The sequence below is a fragment of the Dermacentor albipictus genome, chromosome 6, assembly GCF_038994185.2.
Source record: "Dermacentor albipictus isolate Rhodes 1998 colony chromosome 6, USDA_Dalb.pri_finalv2, whole genome shotgun sequence".
Classification (NCBI taxonomy): domain Eukaryota; kingdom Metazoa; phylum Arthropoda; class Arachnida; order Ixodida; family Ixodidae; genus Dermacentor; species Dermacentor albipictus.
In genome coordinates this window covers 107384155-107410683 of record NC_091826.1, presented here as the reverse complement: position 1 = coordinate 107410683, position 26529 = coordinate 107384155, and the positions used below count along the sequence as shown (strand labels likewise).

General features: G+C 47.7%; 1 protein-coding gene across 1 annotated transcript in view; it reads left to right on the top strand.

Annotated features, from left to right (window-relative positions):
* LOC135905004 (ATP-binding cassette sub-family C member 2-like) overlaps positions 1–26529 on the top strand; it is a 158387-nt gene that overhangs the window by 53737 nt on the left and 78121 nt on the right. The window contains exons 9-12 of the mRNA XM_065436004.1: positions 3559–3721; positions 17249–17506; positions 22972–23175; positions 24309–24455. Of these exons, the coding sequence (XP_065292076.1) occupies positions 3559–3721; positions 17249–17506; positions 22972–23175; positions 24309–24455 (772 nt within the window). The remainder of the gene's footprint in view (positions 1–3558; positions 3722–17248; positions 17507–22971; positions 23176–24308; positions 24456–26529) is intronic.

Genomic DNA, 26529 nt, shown 5'->3' with positions numbered 1-26529 from the left:
TTGAATTCTTCTGAACAAGCAGTGAATAGCTTTGGAGAAATTGTGTCTCCCTGTCTGACCCCTTTCTCTATAGGTATCTCCCTGCTTTTCTTGTGTAGAATTAAGGTAGCTGTAGAACCTCTGTAGATATTCTTACGCGAAAGACGAGTCAGTAAGACGAGAAACTACTTATAGGTTATATTTACAACAACGCTTGCAGCGCTGACCGGTTAGATTCACAGCGCGAGCCCAGTTCGTTCTTCCTCCTATTTTCTGGAGTGATGGCACCCACGCGCCTCGTTCAAACAAATACCACACGCATGTAGCAATATTACTCCGCCAGTTAATCACAGAAGCAAACAAAATCATCGTCAGGCGGCCTTATCAAAATGGCGTCGTGCTTGATAGCTCCGGATCGTCCGCTGTTCTTGAAGAGTTTTTCCATCGGCGGAACCAATGAGGTGTGCAACAGACATGGACCAAGTGTACGGAGTCTGAGTATATTTCACTCTTCAAAAGTCTGCGGTACAGTTCTTTTCACTGCTGAGCCGGTTTACTCATGAAACTTCACTGCCAACTGAAGTGAAGCTTGACAATAAATAGTTGCAGCGAAGCAAGCATTTCAGTTCAATAAAGAATTAGGCTTTCGTCATTCCACTGTAATAGGCGAGGGAAAACGTGTAAAATTAAGCGCTAATAATTTTACTTTTTTGTGGTTACCGCCTTATTTGGGTAACAGGAAAAGTTTGAAGTACGGATTATTTGAAGCCTCGTGGAGGAACAGTGGCTGGTTGTAATGAGAGCGTGGGCGAGGCTTCACTGTAGACTTAAGTTGTCTCCGACTAAAGTAGGATTTTTTGTATTAGCTCTGGAAGAATTACAGCGAAATATATATTTGCGGAACAATCACAGTTCTTTTGGATTCCTCGTTTACTGCTCCAAGTGCGAAAACGACTCGTGTTGTTAGTTGGGAAGTTGCGTACCACTGTGTGGCCGCCAGTCCCATACAACCGCGTTGAGCGCAGGATACTGCGATTGTAGACGTACTGCGCCCACCGCGAAAGGTTAGAAAGACACCCACATAAGCACAATAGAGAAGTGGCTACGTGAGGCGGTTCGACCGATAACTATAGAAGCGTCATTCAAAACACGTAATTGTTCTCCGCTTCCGACGGCGTTTTCTCTACTTCCTATTTAAATAAAAAGATGTTGATCCGTAAATATTTTATGAAGCAACGGTTATATTGGTTAGATTTGTTGTTAAATTCGCTTTTCCTTGCAGTTTGGTTGTTGCCTTGGCTCTCTCCCTTAGTAGATCGCTTGATTTCTCAACTCCTTGCGATTTTTGTTTCCAGTTGCCAATTTTGCACGAAAAGTGCTATACAATTAGGGAAAAACCAGACGAGGTAACGGGCGACAGTCATCTTGATTATGGGTTAGAGGGTTATTGCAGGTTTTCGTGATGGACGCTGTTTCACATTATTTTATTTCCCACCTTATCTAACCCATATCACGTGTATATTATTCCGGGCATCTGCCAGCGTCGCCACGAGCTGTCATTCAAGAATGTAATGAAGCAAAAGGAAAAGTTAAACGCAATTGGCGTTTTCTCTCCCCGCAACTCGTTCCACGAGAGTACAGACCAGCTGACCAACAGCCGCATCCCTTTCCTGGTCCCAGGATGAGCCTAAAGAAAGAAGGCTGAACTAACAAAAGCAACAGCTATGCGCGTGACAGTTGAATGGATGGTGACAAATGAACGCCTCTCGAGTTAATCTCGTGGGCGCCGAATCTATGAGAAAACTGGCCTTCACATCCCAAGAGATGCTGATAACTATCGTTATCCAAAAGGAGTGAAAAAGGCAGCATAATGCTGACCGATGAATAGCTGCCAAGTCTCAACATTGATCTGGCAGCGCTTTAGGAATGTGAGGAGTGGTGGCGTGGGTGGGGAGGGGGGGGGGGCTTTGCCATCTGATTTCGGGGGGGGGCCCGGGCCCCCCCGGGCCCCCTCCTGGGTACGTGCCTGTGCTTCGGGCTCATTTCAAATCAAGGAGAAAAGTGCAGCAACGAAGGAGGCCTGGCGCCTGTTGCAGGCGGTTAAGTCTTTTCCACGACTGCTCAGGTTGCAACGGGCAGGTAGCCAACTGAATGTTGGCCATGGATGATGTTTTTTGTCGGAAAACATGCCCCAAGAAAAGATCCTTTTTACTAAAGCATTCTAACACGTTGAGAACCTTTACCAACGTACTCCGACAAAAACAGACGCATCGCTTCTTTATGCTAGCTGGGTAAGTGTTGTAACCAAAGCGGCAGGCATTCATATCCCTCCACCACGAAATCGCTAGCCCTGTGCCATGTCGTCTGCTGCTAAGACATCTGCGTCGGCTGCGTTGTCTGGTTAGAAGTGTTCTTGGGTACTATCTGTACAAAAATATATTGTTTCTGTAAATAGCGCCTCATCCTGTCTACTCTCTCCGTTCTGGTTTGTGCGCTTCTACAGTTTCAAGATGCTAGCAATAAATTATTATTCACTGAATGAGCGATTTTAGTAGCTGTCACCGTAAAGGAAGCGACAAAGGGAAACAAGTTTCAAACTGTTATTTCCTGCCGCAATTATAGACAGACAAATGGTAATAAACAAAACTTGTTCAGAATTACAAATAGTTATGCGTGGCTCTGCTACCGCAAACACCAGAGGCTAGTGGAGCTGGGGGAAGGCCAGTAAACTAGTGCCAAACCGAACACAAGACACACGACCGCCGGCAACGTGTTCCTACGACGTCCGCCAATGGCGTCTACTACGGCTTCCGCGATTCGCGTGGCCAACGCCGTAGTAGATGCCGCGGTTATCTCCACTCTGTACGGAGCGGCGGGCGAGTACATCGAGGCACCCTAGCAGCCGCCGGAGCAGAACGCCCCTCCTCCCTCCCCTGACCCCCTGCCTCGCGCCCCAAAGAAGAGGGCATGCATGAGGACAAAGAAGCAGTGAATTGACTAGGCAAGCACTCTTATCACAACTTAAATTTTGATATTAACCAAATCTTTAAATGCAAAGGAATCTATGCATCCGGACCGCGTTCCTCACTCGCATGTGCATCGCTCCTACTCCCCGGTAGGCTCCACGCACCCTCGCCGCGTCACTATGCCGCACGATTATACTTTTATACTCTGCTTTCACGCTCTCTCACCAGTCTCTCCATCAGCTTGGCGAAGCTGCGCACGTCAACAAAAAAAAACCCAACGAGGTTCTAATAGCTCAACTGTAAAAGGCGAAGGAGAGCCAGAACAACGTTCAATCATCCTTTCATGCCCTGTTTTTCAGGGGTGTGGTTTTTCGCAGAACCCTGAGTTGCGGTGTATTCTACAAGTTTTGTGCGAACACCTTTAAAGCCGTTGTTTCGCTTGCGTACCTTTACTGCACATAGTACGCAAATTTCACGCTCACAGTCATACCAGTGATCCTAATTAACTGCACGATGTCATCCTTCCCTTTTGTCGGCACATGTTATGCCGTATGAATATTATCCGGACGTAGAAATCAGGATGAAACAGGTAATGTGCACTTCGCGATTTCAGGTTGTTGGTAAGCAGTCGCAGCCTTACGGGCATCACCACTGCGGCGCTACTTTTTGCTGCAACAACTGCGTGCGAATTCCTCATGACGTGCTACCAAATGGACCTGCAGATTATATTGGCCGGGAGAACACGCTCTATTATTCAAGGCCTCATCTTCAACAAGGTGCGTGTTCCCAATTGTTCCAGTGCAATACATTTAAGGGACATAAAACTGAAGCCAGATACCGTGACAAAAGTGGATACTGCAAAGTATCGCTTTTCGCCGAATGTCTCTCGGTGCTGCCGCAGTGAATAGCAGTCAAGATTGGTGAGTTTGTGAAATTTCGGCTGCTCTACAGCGTGTTTTTCGAGAATTTGTAGCACCTTTCTCACAGGTGGAGAATGTTGAGCAATGGTGCACGATCTCGTAGGCGCCAAACTCGCTGAAGTAAGTACATGTTCGCCATAAATTTTATCGCTCCATCAACACTTGTTCTCCAAGTACCTTAAAGTTGTGAGTGCCACTAGAAAAAAATGGAGGGCGCTTAAGCATCGTTTTAAGAGCGGAACGCGATGGCACTCAAAAATCCCATGCTTCCCGGCAATTATACATTATGTAACCGTAATGTATACCGGAAAGCGCTGCCGGCGAACGCTATGCATGAAGGCGAGTGGTCGACCTTTCTGGTAGAAACGAAGTATGTTGCGTGGGCCGCAGATCCGCAGAGGCGAGCGCCATCTGGATGGTGGTGTTGCAAGGAACTGAGCGCAGCGCCGCTTCAGGAATGGCAGAAACGCCGGAAAAGAGGTTTATGTTTGAGATTACGCGTAACACAATTATGTTTTCCGATATATTCGAACAACATTCCGACGCTATCGTATCTTGAGGTTGTAGTTTACGATTTTTCTGACGCATCTTATCTTGAGTAACTCCATTAGTTTGGTAACGCATCTGCGCCACGTGGAGGGCCTGCGCAATTCTGGCTCGGAATAATGTTTTTCGCTGAACGACGTCGGACGCAAGGCGCCGACACCGCACGTTTTCGAAGCCTGAGAAGCCCTTGCTGCCTCACACACGGTGCGCATAACCAGCACCAGGGTCACCACTCAATTGCCACGTAGTTCCTTAAAATGTGCAAACAGCACTATAAAAGAGGATTTTATAAGCTAAAGTATAATAAAACAAAGTTGCCACCTACACTATAGAAATATGTATTGTAGCTCTTTGGAAGAAGCGAAGTGTGTCATGTCAAAGTAACCCCCTTGAAAGATTTATGTTCGGCCATGGCGGCCGCGATTCATGGGGGTGAAAGGCGAAAACACTCGTGTACTTAGACTTAGGCGTAGGTTAAAGCGCCTCAGGGGTCTAATTTTTCGGAGTCTCCCACTACGGCCTGCGTCACAATCAGATAGTGGTTTTGGCACTGTTAAGAACGGCCAGCAAGGGTACCGACCTACAAAATTTTCCCAGCCAGCCGCAGGTGCTAGGTTATCGAGCTTCCCAGAAGCGACCTTGGAACCCTTCCCCACCTGCTGCGGCGACTCGTTTTGTAGGGACGACGATGTGCCGCATCAACACCCCTTCGGCGCCGCTATGACTAAAAGCAGTCGGCGGACCAAGTATTGTAAGTGGATTCGCCGTGGCCGCCACGGGTTTCTTGGAGCGGAGGAATTTCTGGAAAGAGATATTTTGCAGCTGTGGTCTCACGGGCACCGGATGTCGTTGGTCAATGGACAGACGCGGCGGCCACTGACTAAGGGGTCAGTTCTTAGATCACGAGGAGCCTTCTCGGGTCAAGACCCCTGTCTGCAAGAAACCCTCTCACATCGGTGCGTTCAGTGAAACCTGTCTGGAAGTAGCGTGTAAACCCTCCCCCTCAAGCGCCCACTAACAGAAAACAAGATCCTTGGATACTGGCCTACGCGAACATCAGCGCGATCGGCTATGAAGGCGCTGCTGCGGCATTTAAAAGACACTGGACTTTCTGACAGATTGTGACTTCACTGTGTGACGCAGGATTGTACGGTGCACTGCATAACACTAGGAACGCCTTAGCGGGCTGCGTGACAGTGCCCACAGAAACAGTTTGTGTGTACGTGCGTGTGTGTGTAGTTTCCTTTTTTTAATCCTTCGCCCTCTCACCTGTCGCATCCCCTTTCCCCTCGCCCAGTACAGGGTAGCCAACCGGAGATAGTCTCTGGTTAACCTCCCTGTCTTTCCATTGTCTTTCTCTCTCTATCTCCCCCTCAAAGGCGTGTCGACGGCGATGACTTTGAACGCTTCGTTTGGTCGAACGGCCGTTTTCCCTCACCTAGAGATCTAGGGAGGACCGAGTGTTTATAAGCAGCAATTTTCAGCCCTTCGGTGTGCATTCCTTTTTCAGTCATGTTAGACTGAGGAACTCTAACGTTCTCACATACATACTGTATATAAATCATATGTTCCTCGTTCTCGATGAGAACAAGTCTCTCCCTTCAACAACGTCCTCAGCGTGGATAAGTTGGACGACGGCATGGGCCAGCTACCATCTATTTCATGCCCGACCCCAACCATCACAGCACGTAAAACCCCAAACATTTTTTTTATTTGTACGTTGGCATCGACTAGATCAGGGTTTCGTTCCTTGAACTGATAACTTTTGCTTAATGTCAAAAACGGTACTTGAAGTTTTGTCTGGTCTGTCCCTTAGGACAGACAACACTCCCAGAATGGAAGACTAACGCTTGGAGATTTCACTAGCCTAACAATAATTCCATGCTTATTCGGTCGCACAGCTTGCCCGATGCTGTTGTCACTGCATCAGAAAACTTATTTTCCATGCGGGTGAAAACCAGATTGTTTATTCGCAATTTATATATGGAAAGTAATTCCAACTGGCCACATGCCATTAGCATGTTGATTTAAGTAAATAAATAAATACCGGAAAGACTTATGTGTGATGAAATACAGTGCAGAATTCAAGGCAGGAAAGATAGCACACGGGAACAGCTTACACCAGCAAGAAGACAAAATAGAAGGGAACGTCTCGTGCAGCACATATACAAGAGAGGTTCATCAGCACCATCATGATTTTGTAGAAATTATGGCGATGAAAACATTTATTGGGGAGTAAGACGGTCTTCGAGATCCTTTGGGTGGGGCCCTAGGTCCTGGGATCCAATGGCCCCGGCTGCCCGCCGGACTTGGTCCAGAGTTGACATTTACACCTCTGCGTCTGATCTGGCGAGCTGTATCTTCCATTGCTCCATACTGGGGGTGGATTGTTTGCCTAGGTAATTATCTAGCCTTCGGTTTTTCCTCTCAGTCCACCGCGAGATGTGGTAGAGTGCGGGCCTACCTCCGCACCACGGACAAGAGTTTGGCTATGGCATCGGATGCGTAGCGTGTAGCTTTAGCAAATGCGGATAAACGTCCACCTGTATGTTTCCAAGATCGACAGGCCATTCCCTCGAGAGGGACTTGTAAGAAATCCCGCATTTTCGACGTCCGAAGCGCTGGTGTTCCAGAATTTCTGTAACGCGAAATGCAAGATTAATTGCGGGCGACACGGAGCGACCACCCGCCGCTGCTTGGTTCGCATTGATTGTGGCATCACGAATGAACGCTTGTCGAACGAGCATGTTCGAACATCGCTGGACCGGGTGGGCGCGACAAGGCCCACAGGGACAGCTGTACCCACAGCTACGCAAGGTGTTCTGAAGTTCGGGCGTCCGTCTACAGGACGGAGGGTGCCCCGTTCCGTCGCATGAAGCGGACGTCGGGGTGGTACGAGCTTGCTGCCGCCTTACGATTGGAACTGTTACAGTCGCCCACTCTAGAAGGGTGTCGGCTTCTGGCGGACGGCTACGTTTCCGGCCCATTCTGCCGATCCCTCCTCCAGTTTCGACCATCACCCCACCAGAGACAGCTCTACCGTGCCCGGCATCACTAGCACCCTGCAAACTTAAGAATGACTAGCGTTATCTTAGGGTGCCTCTTCTTTGACAGAGCTTTTCATGTACTATCGGCCAAAAAAGTAAACGGACCACGGCTTAGGTGGCCGGAGCGGCTGCGGGGCCACACCGGGGCGCTGCTATCTCGCTCCGCGCGCTGACGGCGAGAGTGCCCCGGGTGACGCCAGACTTCGCCCTCACTCTCACGCGGTGCCTTGTCAAACTTGATACATTTCTAGTGCGCCGTTCGGCTGCTCTACTGCTGGCAGTCGCGACGAAGGAAACCGTGCATCGCCGGTAGTCCAGCACCTGGCGCTGTCGCACAGGGGCGGACGGCAGCCGGACAACAAACCGTGGCACCAAGAAGGAAGGAAGAAACGTCCTGATTGTTGTTTTGTTTATATTCACCGTATCCTTTATATTAGTGCACGTCGCCGGCGTCCACCACTGCTCGATTTTAGGCAACGTCGCGCAAGTAGCCGCTACGGCGGCTACGGTGACGCGCGTTCTTTCACGTCGGCGCGATAGTCGCAGGCGGCAATGTTTACTGTGGGCACGGCTTTGTCGAGATCACTTTTCTGTCATTGTCTCCAGTAGTACGTGTAATATTAACATCAGCGACGCCTCTTAAAACTGCTTTAATTAGATACTACAATGCGTAGGTCACAATGAAACTTTACAAAAGCACGGCCAGGAAGAGATAATTGGGAAGACGAACAGGAATAACTATAGTCAGTCATGAAAGTTTATTCATGGAAACATTCCGTGGCTTGAAGGGATCCTCAGTGCGATGCAAAGTTGCCGTCGACCGCGATGACTTGGCTTACTTGCTTTGGCATCGAGAGCGCCGCCGCTATAGCTTCGGGCGTCCACGCAGCGCTTCCAACTCTCAAAGTTATCGCGATGACGTGAAAGAGCGCGCGTCACGGTAGCCGCCGTTGCGGCTACTTGCGCAATGTTGCCTAAAATCGAGCAGCGGTGGACGCCGGCGACATGCACTAATATAAAGGATACGGTGAATATAAACAAAACAACAATCAGGACGTTTCTCCGTTCCTTCTTGGTGCCACGGTTTGTTGTCCGGCTGCCGTCCGCCCTTGTGCGACAGCGGCAGGTGCTGGACTACCGGCGATGCACGGTTTCCTTCGTCGCGACTGCCAGCAGTAGAGCAACCGAACGGTGCACTAGAAATTTATCAAGCGTGACAAGGCACCGCGTGAGAGTGAGGGCGAAGTCTGGCGTCACCCGGGGCACTCTCGCCGTCAGCGCGCGGAGCGAGACAGCAGCGCCCCGGTGTGGCCCCGCAGCCGCTTCGGCCACCTAAGCCGTGGTCCGTTTACTTTTTTGGTCGATAGTACGTAATATGTGTGTACTGATTTAACATATTTTTTTCTTTGAGTCTCTTGTAACGAAATGCCTTGCCTAATTCCTCTTCCCCGCGTCACACATGTTGTAACGTGCCGAACCTAACCTTAACACCATCTCACGGTGACCGTCTATGGTAATGCGATTGGAATTTATGAAATGTAGCGGCACACTGACATGCTAAAGAAACGTTTATTTAGAATCAGTATTAGTTTTCAGATGGCCGTTGCTTCGGCTACGTGTGACGTTCCCTGTATTTCGCATAGGCCTACTTGCTATGGCACTCGCATGCTCAGGTCACCTAAGAGCACGACAGCATGACGACGACCGTTTGACGGCGATGAATTGAAAAAGAAGAAAAGACGTCGATAGAACGACGAAGCCAGTATGACGACCATGACATGTCGTCAATGAAATCACGGTTCTTAAATGATGGTATGACGAGACCAGCCTGACTGCAATGACTTGAGGGCAATGGAATGACGGTGAATGTTTGACGGTAATTATATGATAACGACTGTATCACAAAGACTCTACGATGATGATAGCGTGACGAGGATTGCATGACGGCTACTGGATAACAAAGCTGGAATGGCAACGATGGAATGACCACGACGGAAGACGACCATGGGGTGATAACGACTGGCTGACGACGACTGTCTAACGACAACGCATTGACAGCGATAACAACGAAATGTCGATTGATTGAAGGCATCATGATAACAACAGAATTAGGAAGAAAGAACGACGTTGATGAAACGACGAAGCCGGTATAATGACGATGGCATGACAATAATGGGATGACTTTTATAAAATGGTGGCGATGGTTAGACGACACCGTGAAGATAACGACATGAATTTGACGACTGTCTGACGACGATGACGTGATGACGACATTATGGTGGGAGTCGGATGACATAGTTAGAATGATGGCAATGGAACGATAACTACGGCACCACGACAATGGTATTACGACGAATGAATGATGACCATGTATGACCACCGTGTATGACGACCATATATGACGACCATGTATGACGACCATGTACGACGACAACGCAATGACAACGATGGCGTCACAACGGTATGACGACAATGGGATGGTGGCGAAGGCATCAAGACCATTTCCTAACGACGACTGTACGGCGATTATGGCATGACGGGACACCCGCCGTGGTTGCTTACTGGCTATGGTGTTAGGTTGGTGAGCACCAGGTCGCGGGATCCAATGCTGGCCACGGTGGCCGCATTTCGATGGGGGCGAAATGCGAAAACACCCGTGTACTTAGATTTGGGTGCACGGTGAAGAACCCCAGGTAGTCATAATTTCCTGAGTGCTCCACTACGGCGTGCCTCATAATCATAAAGTGGTTTTGGCACGTAAAACCCAATAATCTATTTTTTTTTTCATGACGCGAATAGGATGACGAAACTAGTGTGACGACAATACAACGATCCCAAATCAAGCGATCCCAAATGCAAGCTGTGCGGTGGCGACCACCGCACAGCTTGCACAGTGCAAGCGACGATTTCAGACGCCATATCTCGTCAGACGCAGACGGGGGGAACGCTCCCGCGCCCTCAACGCCGAACATTTCCCGCCCATGGAAGGCGCGAATCAAGCCCGGCAAGCATCGCGTGAACGCCAACACGGTCGCAGCCGCTCCCGGTCCAGGGGGAGATCCAGGTCTCGTGGCCGCTCCAGGGGTCACATCAGGAGCCGCTGCGCCTCCAGGGCCAGGTCGATGTCAAGATGCCGAGTCCAATCCAGATCCAGATCCGGTTCCAGGGGCGGCCCGGGTTGCAGAACCCAGCCAGCATCTGGACCTCAGCCAGCCTCCACATATTTGGGGAAGCAGCCGACCCTCCTTTGGGCCGATCTGGCACGTCCCAAGCCCGGTGCCAATGTAGAAGCTGTTCAGGCACCTCGTAACGACCAACACCCAGACCGAGCTAGGGACGCGGAAGTCACTCGCTTACGCAAAGAGAACGACGATCTCAAGAGCACGATCAAGAGGCTAGTTAACGAAATGGCAGAGATTCGGAAACTCGTTTCGAATGTGTCGGATAACGGTGCGCCAGGCAGGGCCACAGAGACTCCAATCCCAGCCCCAGTAGACGGTACTGCGACGTCCACCAAACGCAGAGCAGTAGTAAAACAAACAGGTGAATCGGGAGCGTTGTCCGCAGAAGTCAGCGAAATTAAGCAAACTCTCATTGGGCTGGCAGATGGCCTCAGACAGGTCACTGCTAGCGTCAGTTGTCTCACCGATAACGTTCGTCAAATTCAGGTTGCACTCGGAGACCCCAACAGGGGCCTCGGAGCTCTCACTGATCGCATAGATGCCATTGAGGCGCGAATGGCTTCATCCGCCTCCGTCGTCCAACCGCTCACCGTTCCCGCCATACTAAAGGAAGCTAGACTTCAATATCCAACCAGGGCGGCGACAGGAGGCCCCAGTCTTTGCACAGCCCTAACTGCCCCATTAGGTGGTAGTCCATCCGGTCCGCCATAATGGATAGGTCCAAAGAGAGTTTTCGCATTTGGCAATGGAACTGCAGGGGGTATTCTAACAAAAAAGCCCCTCTGCAGCAGTTCTTCAGGTCTTTCGCTGTCAAACCTCAAATCATTGCTCTCCAGGAAACATTAGTCTCCGCCGCCTCGCTCCAGGGCTACAGGGCCGTGTCGGGCCTGCCCGGGGGGCGAGGGATTTGCACCTTGATTGATAAAAGGCTGACTCATCTCACCCACGACCTCAAGCTGGCAAGTGGTAGAATTGAATACGTCATGGTTGAGATCCTGCTCAACGTACCACAGCAGAATCAGCGCATAAACAGCGTGTTCGTCCTCAATATCTACAGCAGCCCCAGGGACTCGCGCCAGCAGTTCAAGACCATCCTCAAGAAAGCGACCGACTTGGCCGGCCCTCGACCCTTAGTAGTCGTCGGTGACTTCAACGCACCGTACGGCATCTGGGATTACGTCTACGACACTACCAAGGGGCGCAACCTGTGGCAAGACGCCAACGAGATGGACCTCACTCTGGTCACTGACAAGAATTTTCCTACGCACATCGGCAACTCCGTCACCCGGGACTCGACACCCGACCTCTCGTTCGTCAGGAACGTTGAGGACGTGGGCTGGGAGAACACCGCCATGGAGTTCGGCAGCGACCACTACATTCTCGAGACCAACTTCAAGGTGTCTCGGAGTAGGATCAAGGAATTCACGTTCATCGATTGGGACCGCTTTCGCAAGATTCGCGAAGAACCCGGCAAAGACAGGGCACCCACCACCCTCGAAGAATGGTGCGAAGGCGTCCGGAACGACGCTTCCGCGGCTACCAAGAAAGTAGAAACCGATCTCGACGTCGAGCGGATGGACAGCAGACTTGCCCACCTGATCGAGGCCAAAAACGCCCTGCTCCGCCGATGGAAGGGCCAAAGGCTCAATCGCAGACTCCGAAAAAAGATCTCAGAGCTCAACAAGGTCATCGATGAACACTGCAAGGCGCTATGCCAGCAGCAGTGGGACGAGCTCTGCGAATCCGTCGACGGACAGATGCGCAACGGCAAATCCTGGGGTATGCTGAAGCACCTTCTCGACGAAAGCGGTTCAAAGTCAAATCAGCGGCATACGTTGGCCCGGGCCCTTCACGAAGCCACAAGGTCTCACACGGTTGATGAGCTCGTCTCAAAACTCGTACAGAAGTACTTGCCCGTCTGTCGCGATGGAGATCCAGTGACCCAACTCCCGGACTACCGAGGCCCTCCACGCCCCGAGCTCGACGAAGGCTTCTCCGTTGCCGAGGTCAGACAGGCCATCTTCGCACTCAACCGCAAGTCTGCGCCTGGTCCAGACGGAGTCACCAACATAATGTTGAGAAACCTCGAGGACACGTCGATCGTCTTCCTGACCGACAAAATCAACGAATGCTGGAATAGCGGCGTTGTTCCTGCAGAGTGGAAGATGGCCTGTACGGTGCTCATTCCCAAGCCCGGCAAGGCCCCGAACATCGAGAACCTCAGGCCGATTTCTCTAACCTCCTGCGTCGGCAAGGTCATGGAGCGCGTCGTCCTCAACAGGGTCAACGGGTACCTCGAAGACAACGAGGTTTACACCTACAACATGATCGGCTTCCGCGCCGGACTCTCGACGCAGGATGCAATGAAGCTAATAAAGCATCAGATTGTGGATGGCCGTTCCAGAGACGTCAAGGCTTTGCTCGGTCTGGACCTCGAGAAAGCTTTCGACAACGTGCTCCACAGCTTCATCGTAAAGACCATTTCAGACCTGGGTCTCGGTTACAGATTCCATAGCTACGTCAGCTCTCTCCTAACGGACAGGAAGGCCAAGCTTCGCATTGGGGACTTCCGCTCCAACGATGTGCCCCTCGGAGGGCGGGGCACTCCTCAGGGCGCCGTCATCTCACCCACCCTGTTCAACATCTGTATGATTGGTCTTTCCGAGAGGTTGGCACGCGTAGAGGGCGTCAAGCACACCATATACGCCGACGACATCACCTTATGGTGCCCCGGCGGCTGCGAGGGCAGAGTCGAAGAATCCATGCAGGAGGCGATCGATGTGATCGAGGAGTATCTCCGCCCCACCGGACTTCGATGCTCCCCCGCCAAGTCGGAGCTTCTGCTTTACAGAAAAGAGAAGGGAGGCAGACCCAAAGATTGGAAGCCAGTTTCCGAAAGCAGCATCAGTCTTCGTACTTGTGACGGAGGGGTGATACCCAGGGTCGACGTTATTCGGGTCCTCGGCATGTTTGTCGAATTCAACGGCGGGAACGGAACGGCTCTCCGCAAGATAATCGCAAAGACGGACAACGCTTTGCGCCTCGTTCGCAGAATAGCAAACCGGCACCGAGGAATGAAGGAAAACAATCTCCTCAGGCTTATCAATGCCTTCGTGCTATGTCACTTTACGTACACAATTTCTATGCACAACTGGCTCAGAGCGGAGCGAGACAAGCTCAACGCTCTCATCCGCAAAGTGGTCAAGAGGGCTCTCGGGCTACCCATCAGGACCCATACCGAGGATCTCCTCAAGCTGGGGGTGCATAACACTGCCGAGGAGATTGCCGAGGCCCAAGAACGTGCGGAACTCACTCGCCTGAGCACCACAGCGGCAGGTAAACACATCCTCGAAGAGTTGGGTTACCACCCTGCGGGATTCCCGATGGTCAGTACCCCGATCCCTAGGTGCATTCGAGACAAGTTCGAAGTGGCCCCTGTGCCCCGAAACGTCCATCCCGTCCATAACGAGGGCAGACGCAAGGCCAGAGCAGCAGCCATCCTCAAACAGATAAAGCAACGAGACATTAGAGCAAGCTTCGTCGACGCCGCGGAGTACAGCGATGGGAAGACTTTTGCCATCGTTGTGGTCGACTCCAGCGGCAAGATTTCTAATTGCGCCTCCATTCGCACTTCAGACCCCAGAGTCGCCGAGCAAGCCGCCATCGCCCTCGCCCTGCTAGACGGTCGTGGTTCCGAGATATATAGCGATTCCAAAACGGCAGTTAGGGCTTTTCAGAAGGGTTGCATCGCCAAGCAAGCTGCTCGTCTTCTTAGCAACTCGAATCGATATGCTCTCACGCATCATTCAATCCACTGGTTTCCAGCTCACGTAGGGTCGGTCGAGGGTGCCCCCCAGAACCTGAATGAGTCTGCTCACGAGGCTGCGCGTGACCTCACCGACCGCGCTTCCTCTGCAAGAAGCACCGACTCCCCTCCTCCCTACGGCCACAGGGATGCTCCCGCTACTCATAACGAGATTATTAAATTCTTCTACATGTCTAGAAGGGTCTTTCCACCCCCTCACCCCAGGTTGAATAGGGCGCAAGCCGTTCCTCTTAGGCTTCTGCAGACTAGTACGTATCCGTGTCTGTCCGTTCTCCACGAGGCTTACCCGGACGTGTATCGCGACGACGCCTGCCCCTCCTGCGGGCAGACCTCTACTCTAGCGCACATGCTGTGGGAGTGCGGGTCAACATACCCTAAGTTCATCAAGGAGGAGTGGGACTCGCTTCTGCGTAGCCCCGCTCTGGAACAGCAAATCCTGGCTGTCCGGCGTGCCCGCGACCGGGCCGGTGGGCTAGACCTGCCGGTCCCGACGTGGGACTAGCCGGGTGCGCGACGAGTTCGCGTCCTCGCCGGACCTACAATAAATGTTTCTTCACAATACAACGACTACGATGGCATCGCGACGATGGTGTGATAACGAATGCGTAACGACTGTATGACGATGACGGTGTGACGACCACAGCATGACAAGAGTCGATAACGAAGGCGGAATGACCACGACCCAACGACCACGCGAGTAGACAACTTGGACCACAGGGTCGGCCTAAAAGAACAGACAGACAGACGGACGGACAGATGGACGGATAGATAGATAGATAGATAGATAGATAGATAGATAGATAGATAGATAGATAGATAGATAGATAGATAGATAGATAGATAGATAGATAGATAGATAGATAGATAGATAGATAGATAGATAGATAGATAGATAGATAGATAGATAGATAGATAGATAGATAGATAGATAGATAGATAGATAGATAGATAGATAGATAGATAGATAGATAGATAGATAGATAGATAGATAGATAGATAGATAGATAGATAGATAGATAGATAGATAGATAGATAGATAGATAGATAGATAGATAGATAGATAGATAGATAGATACTCTCAATGCACCTGAAGGAGGCAAGCAAAGCTAACCGCATTATTAAAAGATGGTGTTCAACGTGCCAGAACTGCAACGTGATTTTGCGAGGGACGCCGCAGTAAAGTGTTCTGGAATTTACTTCCTTAAAACGGACCCAAAGTGCTGTAAACGAAGTTTTTCTGATTTCCGAACTCATTGGACTGCGGCCATCATCACTTCGTATTCAGCGGCAGAAAGCTGCGGTCACTTGGCTATTCTTAAAATATATTTATTGATTTATTAACCCTTAATGGCCCTATTTGGAAATTATTAATTGGTGAAGGAAAGAAAATGAGCACGGGAAAAGCACAACGGTCATGGGTCTGCAATGGCAAAACATTGGAAGGACACATAAGAATAATATCATTTTTAACTAAGTCAGCACGAAAGAGAACTGTCCAGTTGTACAAAGCATACAATCGAAGTGAATATTCTAAAGCGTTGCACTAAAGTAAGTATGTATTACAGTTACATGATTTCGTTATTTTTGGTTTATTACAGCAGTACTTTAACAACTTTCCTTGTCCAATTGTAAGGATTATCGTTATTTGCATTTGATTCAAGTAAATTTTTGCACTATAGTTTGTGACCACTAGAAGAAAATAATAAGCAAAACGCTAGGACAATCACATGTAGCCTTTGAATGCTAACGAGAGAAAAGGTAAACCGAGGGGCTTGAATTTTTGTTAATCATTACCATTTAAAGCCACTACACAATGCAGCAAAGGAAAGCATATGGACGCATTGGCTGTGATTTAAACTGAAATGTAGAAAGTATGGAAGCAAAGGTAAATTAAAGTGGACTTTCTCAGTGGCTATGGTGTTAGGCTGCTGAGCACGAGGTCGCGGGATCGAATCCCGGACTCGGTGGCCGCATTCCCATAGGGGCGAAATGCGAAAGCACCCGCCTACATAGATTTAAGTTCACGTTAAAGAACCCCAGGTGGTCGAAATTTTCGGAGTCCTCCACTTCGGCATGCCTCATAATCAGAAAATGGTTTTGGCACGTAAAACCCCATAATTTTTCTTGAGTTTGTGTTTTGAGGCATAAAGTGGAAAAGGTCTTCTCAATTTTCAATAATTCAATATGAATATATATGCCCTATGCACTAATTTGCTCAGGAACTGTTGCCCCTGCGCCCTAGATGCTGCTCCTGTGCACCACAATCGTTCGGAGCAGGCCGTACTTAATCCGTACTCTCTCTTTTGAAAATCCAAGCACTGTTGTTGTCAGCCTAATGTTCAACACAAAGAAATATCCGCTATTTCGAATAGTCGTTTCTAGACACGAAGACGAATCGAACCGTGAATACCTACTCGATCCGCATTTGATTCGACAACGCCTCATAATATTTAAATTAGCCAAGAATGTTCATCGCTACAAAATATGGAAGTCCTCCTCCAATAGGCTCAAGGCCTGGTTTGTCCTAGGTAGTCTTTTTTTAGGAGGCACGAATGAGACACGATTAGATACACCAATGACACAAGCACAGCTAGACAGTCTAGTCATTCTTTCGTGGTTAAATGAACGTCGGTATATAAGATAATAAATTTCCAGCGAAGCTTGTTCACCGTTTCCGACGCCCACTCATGCTGGGTCTAACCATGCTGGTCATGGTTAGACCCAGCTCATGCTGGTCTACACCTCATGCTGGTCTACTCATGCGATGGTGTAACCGTTTCAGGTCACGAATATGTCAACGGAAAGCAGAAGACGCTACCCAGCCGGGCATATCACAGCGCTGCTAAGCGTCGACACATGGCTGTCTTCCTGCTCTTCCATGTCGATTGTGCTGCCACTGATTGGAGCCCTGTTGCTGCCTTTCGTCTTCTGGATGCTCGGAGTGCGGACCGGAGTCGGCCCGTCGCTGTGTTGCGCCGCATGGACCGTGCTGGTTCTGTTCCTGCCTTTTTTGAGCTCCTTCCTACAAAAGCGCTTCTGGGTGAGCGATGATGCTAATGGTTCGAAGCATGGGGTGGAAGCAAATCGAGTAGGTGGGGTCGTGTAGCAAGAAAATAAGCTGGTAGAGAAGCAATACCCAACGAAGCGAATCTTGATGCGAGCGAACTCTCTGCGCATGCTGCTCCCTTCTCTCGTTCCCTCGCAGTATGTGCCCAACACTCGACGACTCTGAGAGTCGGCGTATGGATCGAGAATGTTTTATTAACGGGAGCTTCTAATGAACGCGTCGTTGTTCGGCTTTCATGCCGTAGCTCTGCTTGCAGAGCAGCAGCACTAAAAACTTACGCGCCCTCTGACTTCTCAATCAAGTTTGGGCTACTTCGTTTGACAACCATCTTGTTGCCCAGCGTTCGCTGCTACTTTTTTCCCCTCCCTCTGTGAAAGCAAGCATTTGGTCATGTAGCCGGCCTTCACAAGTCAACTCTCCGTGAAGGCATCTCCTTTCAACTTTTCTCGCTCAAAACGTCGGCCCAGCAAGTGACCCTACGTTCGGTGGACTCGACCCACTGAGCTAGGTTCCAGGTAGGTTATAAACAATGCTCACTTGTTTGGGTGCTTTGCGAACCGCTTTGTGCCTGTACTTCCCGACACAATTGCGCAAATTCGGTCATTTATTGCGACATATACATTTGTCGCCTTCGCACCGTGCGGCTCTGGCAACCACTGTACGTTGATATCTAGCCCGTTGTCTTTTCGGAACAGCGTGTGCCGAGTGTGACTAGAGTGGTGTTGGAAAACCTTACCCCGGCATGATCACGTATTGCGTCCACATTTCCTGTGTTCGATTTTCTTTCGTTATTCTTCCTCCTTTCACCATTGCGTAAAAAACGGCACTTTAAAGAATTTGCTCGCGCGAGAACCTGTCCAAGTATGATTTGGAAAGTCTCACGCTTGAAGGAGCGCTTTCCACTATATTGTCCACAAGCGCCCGACGTCATACCATAGGGTATGTATGCACAATTCGCAGAAACTATGGAAGGTATAGTTGCCGCAGTGTTTATTTATTCTATGGACCACACTGACAAAAAAATTGAAGCAGGCATAATGGCATTCCCTGTTGTCAATTTCAATAAAAAAAAGAGCGCAGGCACTGAATACGGAAAATTAACGTTTTGCCCTGAGAAGAGTGTTTGGCTGTCGTGACAATGGTTTTGACAGTGCAGCGACATGGCGTGGGGCTTACTGGAGAAATTGCTGGCCACACAAGAAAATGCCCTTTCTTCTCATTCAAGAGCAACCCAGGATTTGATAGGCAGTCTTTGAGTTTGTGCTGTCGTTTTAGCTGTAGTTCTGTCTTTATGCATTTCGGAAATAGAGAGCGGAGTGGTCGAGTTCTGAAATTCAATAGGAACACAATATTCCTGGTTATACGATAATAATTCACGAAAATGAACAGTGTCTGGCGTTTGAGCGGTTCATCCAGGAATGCGACTGGATTTCTCCAAAGTCCATGGGATCAATAGTTCTTTCAGAAAAACAAATTTAGCGTAACCTACAAAAACACTTATTTTCGCCATCGTAGGGCAAGAGTGAAAAACGCCCTGACGAGGGGTTTTACATGAAGGTGGGTGCACGTAACTAGACACAGGAAACAAGAGGGTAAGTAAAGAATTTTACTACAAAAATATATACCATGTAAACATCATCATCATCATCAGCCTGCTTACGCCCACTGCAGGGCATAGGCCTCTCCCATATTTCTCCAACAACCCCGGTCATGTACTAATTGTGGCCATGCAGTCCCTGCAAATTTCTTAATCTCATCCGCCCACCTAACTTTCTGCCGTCCCCTGCTACGCTTCCCTTCCCTTGGAATCCAGTCCGTAACCCTTAATGACCATCGGTTATCTTCCCTCCTCATTACATGTCCTGCCCATGCCCATTTCTTTTTCTTGATTTCAACTAAGATGTCATTAACTCGTGTTTGTTCCATCACCCAATCTGCTCATTTCTTATCCCTTAGCATTACACTTATCATTCTTCTTTCCAAAGCTCGTTGCGTCGTCCTCAATTTCAGTAGAACCCTTTTCGTAAGCCTCCAGGTTTCTGCCCCGTAGGTGAGTACTGGTAAGACACAGCTATTATACACTTTTCTTTTGAGGGATAATGGCAACCTGCTGTTCATGATCTGAGAATGCCTGCCAAACGCACCCCAGGCCATTCTTATTCTTCTGATTATTTCTGTCTCGTGATCCGGATCCGCAATCACTACCTGCCCTAAGATGTATTCCCTCACGACTTCCAGTGCCTCGCTGCCTATTGTAAACTGCTGTTCTCTTCCGAGACTGTTAAACATTACTTTAGTTTTCTGCAGATTAATTTTTAGACCCACTCTTCTGCTTTGCCTCTCCAGGTCAGTGAGCATGCATTTCAGTTGGTCCCCTGAGTTACTAAGCAAGGCAATATCATCAGCGAATCGCAAGTTACTAAGGTATTCTCCATTAAATTTTATCCCCATTTCTTCCCAATCCAGGTCTCTGAATACCTCCTGTAAACACGCTGTGAATAGCATTCGAGAGATCGTATCTCCTTGCCTGACGCCTTTCTTTATTGGGATTTTGTTGCTTTCTTTATGGAGGACTACGGTGGCTGTGGAGTCGCTATAGATATTTTTCAGTGTTTTTACATATGGCTCGTCTACACCCTCATTCCGTAATGCCTCCATGACTGCTGAGGTTTCGACAGAATCAAATGCTTTCTCGTAATCAATGAAAGCTATATATAAGGGTTGGTTGTATTCCGCACATTTCTTTATCACCTGATTGATAGTGTGAATATGATCTATTGTTGAGTAGCCTTTACGGAATCCTGCCTGGTCCTTTGCTTGACAGAAGTCTAAGGTGTTCCTGATCCTATTTGCGATTACCTTAGTAAATAGTTTGTAGGCAACGGACAGTAAGCTGATCGGTCTATAATTTTTCAAGTCTTTGGCATCCCCTTTCTTATGGATTAGGATTATGTTAGCGTTTTTCCAAGATTCCCGTACGCTCGACGTTATGAGGCATTGCGTATACAGGGTGGCCAGTTTCTCTAGAACAATCTGCCCACCATCCTTCAGTAAATCTGCTGTTACCTGATCCTCCCCAGCTGCCTTCCCCCTTTGCATATCTCCCAAGGCTTTCTTTACTTCTTCCGGCGTTACCTGTGGGATTTCGAATTCCTCTGGACTATTTTCTCTTTCATTATTGTCGTGGGTGGCACTGGTACTGTATAAATCTCTATAAAACTCCTCAGCCACTTGTACTATCTCATCCATATTAGTAATGATATTGCCGGCTTTGTCTCTTAACGCATACATCTGATCCTTGCCAATTCCTAGTTTCTCCTTCATTGTTTTTAGGCTTCCTCCGTTCCTGAGAGCATGTTAAATTCTATCCATATTATACTTCCTTATTGATTAACTTCGAAAGTTCTGCCAGTTCTATTCTAGCTGTAGGGTTAGAGGCTTTCATACATTGGCGTTTCTTGATGAGATCTTTCGTCTTCTGCGATAGTTTACTAGTATCCTGCCTAACGGAGTTACCACTGACTTCCATTGCACACTCCTTAATGATGTCCACAAGATTGTCGTTCATTGCTTCAACACGAAGGTCCTCTTCCTGAGTTAAAGCCGAATACCTGTTCTGAAGCTTGATCTGGAATTCCTCTATTTTCCCTCTTACCGCTAACTCATTGATCGGCTTCTTATGTACCAGTTTCTTCCGTTCCCTTTTCAGGTCTAGGCTAATTCGAGTTCTTACCATCCTGTGGTCACTGCAGCGCACCTTCCCGAGCACGTCCACGTCTTGTATGATGCCAGGGTTAGCGCAGAGTATGAAGTCTATTTCATTTCTAGTCTCGCCGTTCGGGGCCCTCCACGTCCACTTTCGGCTATCCCGCTTGCGGAAGAAGGTATTCATTATCCTCATATCATGTATACATGTAACATGTATCATGTTATTCATGTAAACATACTCCTACATAGATATATATACATATATATGCAATCACTGCGCACTAATTAAGGCGCGACTATTTAAGAACTGCTATTAGCGCTAGTAGAATTGTCAAATTGGAGAAGTTGTGGAAGGCTGTTCCAGTAAGCGGTCGCTCGAAATAATATGGACCACTGAAAGTTGTAGTCTACCACGCAGGCGAGAAACCTGAAGGACGTAACGGATGCAACGAGATATTCGGGAACGATGCTCAATGTAGAATGCAAAGTTGATAACGAATATGCCGCAGTGTGACAAAAACTGCAGCATTGCATCTGATGAATCATATAGAATTGCGTCGATTATTCATCTTTAAATTTCCGCAAACTCAATTAGTTCAATGATATGAGCACACACACACGCGCACGCACACACACAAACACACACACACACACACACACACACACATATATATATATATATATATATATATGTGTGTGTGTGTGTGTGTGTGTGTGTGTGTGTGTGTGTGTGTGTGTGTGTGTGTGTGTGTGTGTGTGTGTGTTGCTCGTATCATTGAACTCAGTTTGCGGAAGTTCAAACCTGAATATTGGTCGCACTTCTAAATGCTGCATCAGATGCAATGCTGCAGTTTGTGTCACACTGCGGCATATTCGTTATCAACTTCGCATTCTACATTGAGCATCGTTCCCGCATATCTCGTTGCATCCGTTACGTCCTTCAGGTTTCTCACCCACGTGGCGGACTACAACTTTCAGCGGCCCATAAGTTGTCCAGCAGCCACTCGAAAAAGAATATATATATATATAGGTATATTGATGGGCGACAAAATTTATGTCACATTAAGTGTGAAAGTGGCTAATATTCCGAACATGTCGAATTCAGAAGCAGTGCAATGGAAAACAATCAGGATAAACTGCGCGGTTCCCCAGAAAAAGCACGTTGACCTTGCATTTTCCTAGCACTTCTTGCATTCAGACTAAATATTTTAGCAGATTTTTCGCTGTGACCGTTGTGACCGCTGTGATCAATGAATCCCGCACCAACCCGCTCCCTTGCTGTGGTTTCGCCGACGGTGATGAACATTACTTCTTTCTATCTTCTACTCTCTTCTTTTCCTCTTTCTTTCTTTTCTTATTTCTCTAAAAAAAACATTTTGGATATCTTCCCTCATTTTTTATATTAAATTCGGCTTTCTCTTCACACCTGCGATACACTAGTGGTGCAGGTCGAGGCATCTCTCCTTTGTGCCTCTCTCACTTTCTGTGACCGTGAGCAGACTTCTTGAACACCCAATTTTTATAAGTGAATTCCTTCAACCATGTGCAGAGCGGCTGCATTTATATGTTAACATTTATTCATTTATTTCAAAAAAAGTGATTTTTCGTTTGGCAGAGTTAGAGCATTGTCCTGCAATAACTCTTTGTGATGAAGTTGGCAAATGTACCTAATGGCTGGTGTCATCTGCACTGCAACAAAATTAAGCATTGGTGAACGTGCGTTCTCACAGGTCAACGTGCTACGGGCTCGTGACGAGCGTCTCAAGGCCATTGCTGATTTGCTTTCTACGATACGAGTCGTCAAAATGTATGCCTGGGAAGATGCGCTTCTAGAGAACATCCTCCGCCCCAGAAACGTGGAGCTCAAATGGTTGTTCCGAGTAAATCTTCTGGACGCCCTATTGGACTGCGTCTACTCCTCCACTAGTTCAGTGGTATGTACAATGGACAAAAGCTGATGCCGTACAATGTTGGCCTCAATGCAAAAATTACTGTTTAAAAATGCGGAAGCTCTCTGCAGGCCCTTAAAAAAACTTAGTCCAAAGCGTTGTATATTAGAAAATGAGATACTTCTGTTGCATTATTTTTAATTTATGTGCCTGGTTTGGCCTTCAAAATGGATTATGTTGATGAGCTTGATTACTTACACCAGCTCTTGATGATCTGCCGGCGCTGCCACGTGCTGAATCACTACAGTCCCTGCCGGCTAAAGCTTGAGTTAGAGATCAGCACTTATATGCATGTCTTTGATTTCACCTTGTACATTTCGTTTCGGCAATTTCTGCTTTTGCACTGCTTTTATTGGTAGAAGCGACATGCTATTAGTGAATGGTCGATCTTCTTGCAATGTCACGATGTGTATGTAGATGATAACATACCGCTATGTTCTACTTCTGCGTGTTTCTTGCGTCAAAAGTGTTCCTGCGCTTAATTTGAGTTCATTCAACAATGATTTCGTTTAGCGAAATATGGACAGATAAAATATTGTACGTCAGTGTTCCTCTATTATCATTCGACAGCCATTGTATCGTTTCCTTGGTCGTCACTCACTACTGGGGTATTGTAGGTATCGTCAAGTGGTTGATTTCTCTTTTTACCCATTGTTACTTTCAGGAACTTTCTTGGACAATAAACTCAATGGACCTTTTACGCTAGGCAGGGCTTAATGACATAATGTGGCACAAAGTATTCTGTGTGTCTACTTTGTGGTCGTGCCCCTGCGCTACATCATGTCATTAAGCCCACAGTAACAAACATTATTTATCAAACGAGCAGACGACATCTTCATCCTAGGCTGGCGACGTCCTCACGCCAGAACGCCTTGTAAACACTTTTTATAAATAAACATCTAGCGCGCTGGCGTTCTGCTTACATTGCAAGTCTGCGTGTATATTGGATGCACCTTTCTTCTACGCCCATAGTAAACAGTTGTTTTTTTTTTTAGTAATCGTACAGTATGTTTCATTACGTCACTCTGGGTTGCAGATTTTTTTTTACAAATTTACGCTTCTCTGATTATTCAAGTACTGCGAAGTGTTCTGATATATATCCTGCATGATGCTTGCAGCTCATGATCATCCTCTTCTCTACACTGTACGCTTTGGAACCCGACATCGTGCTCACTCCAGCATTGTCGTTCTCCTGCGTGTCGCTGCTCTACATAACCGATCTCGCCATGGGCAGCGGCGCCCAAGCGCTAAGGATTTTCAGCCAGGTGAGTGCGAAACAAAATTGCCACGGGGAATGAAATTTTCAAAAGTCTAGCGTATATTCAAGCAACATGTAGCGTTATCTTCGTTGCTGCGTTAAAATGTTATACTTAACGTTACACTTTGGTTTCAGCTAAGTGTCAAATCGTTCATGACCATATGCTCAATGCGGTTACAGCATGGAAATATTCCTTCATTGTTATGAATAGCACTCAACAGGATAATTTATAATCCTGCGAAAGCCGACATGAACAGAGCGTTACGTCAAAGTAAAGCCACTAAAACATAACTCAAAACGTACTTCTCCAGCGGATTACAAAAATAACCTTTTTCACCGGTGCTACAGGTCACCAAACGTACGGCCATGTGGCCAGATCTGGCTTGAATCAGGGCAGCGTGACTGCTGAAGTACTGGAGCTGACATATGTTGGCTTTGTGTGGCATGGTGGCCACAAATGCCACAAAAAGTGGCTTCGTGTGCGTTTTTTTTTTTACAACTCAACAACAAATACCAAGTTTATGCAGGCATCGCTGGCACCTCGAAAAATTGCCAAACTGGAGGGCCCAAGAAACTATCAACAAGAAGGTTTGCCATGCACTGGCAAACAGATACGAAGTTGAAGCTTTTACGAATAAAATATGTACTCACTTAAAAAAAGCCTCCATCGACTTTCACATCAAAAATACTTGACGAGATAATGCTTAGTGTGATTGTGTTTTCGCACGCCAGCGCTCTTAAATGTTCTGCATAATGTTTCACAAGTACCTGCCTTGGCCCACGCATGTGCACGTGCGATCAGTGAACTAAGAGAAGTTGTCACTATTTACGCTAATGATTTCGAAGTCATAAAGCAGATCCTACTTGTGCTTGTTTCTGTTTTTGGTAGGTCCATGATTTCGTGCAATGTGTTCAAAAAACGTTTGATGGATGCTTGAACATCAGTAATTTTTTGCAAGTGAGCTTCTTCTTTGCTACGGCCTCGTCAACTTCGAAAAATACCATAATTACTGCTGATAGAGGGCTAAAGAACATCAGAGAGCACAGGGAAAAAATTAATTTACAAATAAAGGCCAAAGTTGTAGTCCAACGAATGACGCTGGCCTTACAAACAAGTCAGCCTTGACATGATGATACGTGGGTCTTGATGCAAAGCAACATAATTATTTACACAAGCTGTGGTACCTAAACGACGTGCTCTGAACCGTGTTTGACCACGAGAATTGGATTGTTTCGTTGAGAATATAAACCTCATTTACTTATGAATTTTAGTCGCACCGGACGCTGTCTCCAGTACATTCAAGCGGGCGCTTACATTTACTTGCCGTCACGGCCCAGCAAAAAGAACCTCTTGTGCCCCAAAACATTCTATGAAACAGTACAAGGTATTTGAAAATCTGAAAAGTCCCCCACATTTGCGCCGGAGAAATGTTGTCTTCCGGTTGAGTTTTTGCTTTACACGTGGAAGCAAAAAGTAATTTAAAGCTCAAAAACTAGTTTTGCTTCATGTTACTTTCATTTTTGTGAATGAAAATTTTTTCGCAACCTTTCTTCGCAACTTGAGCACCAGCGATTACCTTGAAGCAGGGTTTGAATACCGGCTATTTGGTAATCCACTGCAAACATGCCTTAGAGCGCATACATAGACAAGTGGACAGAAAGAACGATGAAGACAAGCGCTGACTTCCAATTGAATTTTTAAAATTTCAAATAACAACCATGTATGTCCAAGAAACCAAGACAACGGCGATCCCTCCAAGACAGGTTTCTTCTTAGGCTTCTAGATTCGAGACTTTCATTTACTCAACATCATGGTTGCTGGATGTACGTACGAGCCGTGTGTCAATATGCCGTTATTATCCCATGGATTCGCCCATTCAAAACATCAAGAGAGGCATCGCTCATGCCTGCTTGCATAATGCACTAAATAAATCTTGGTATCATTTAATAGAACCTAGTTTTAGTTCGCCGATCGCACGGCTGAAGGCAGCTGGGTACCTTTAGAAACCTTCTTGTCTCAATCTCAGAAATTTTTCGCAGTAAGTTAAGCAATCCTCAGAGCCTAGAACCTCAGGTACATG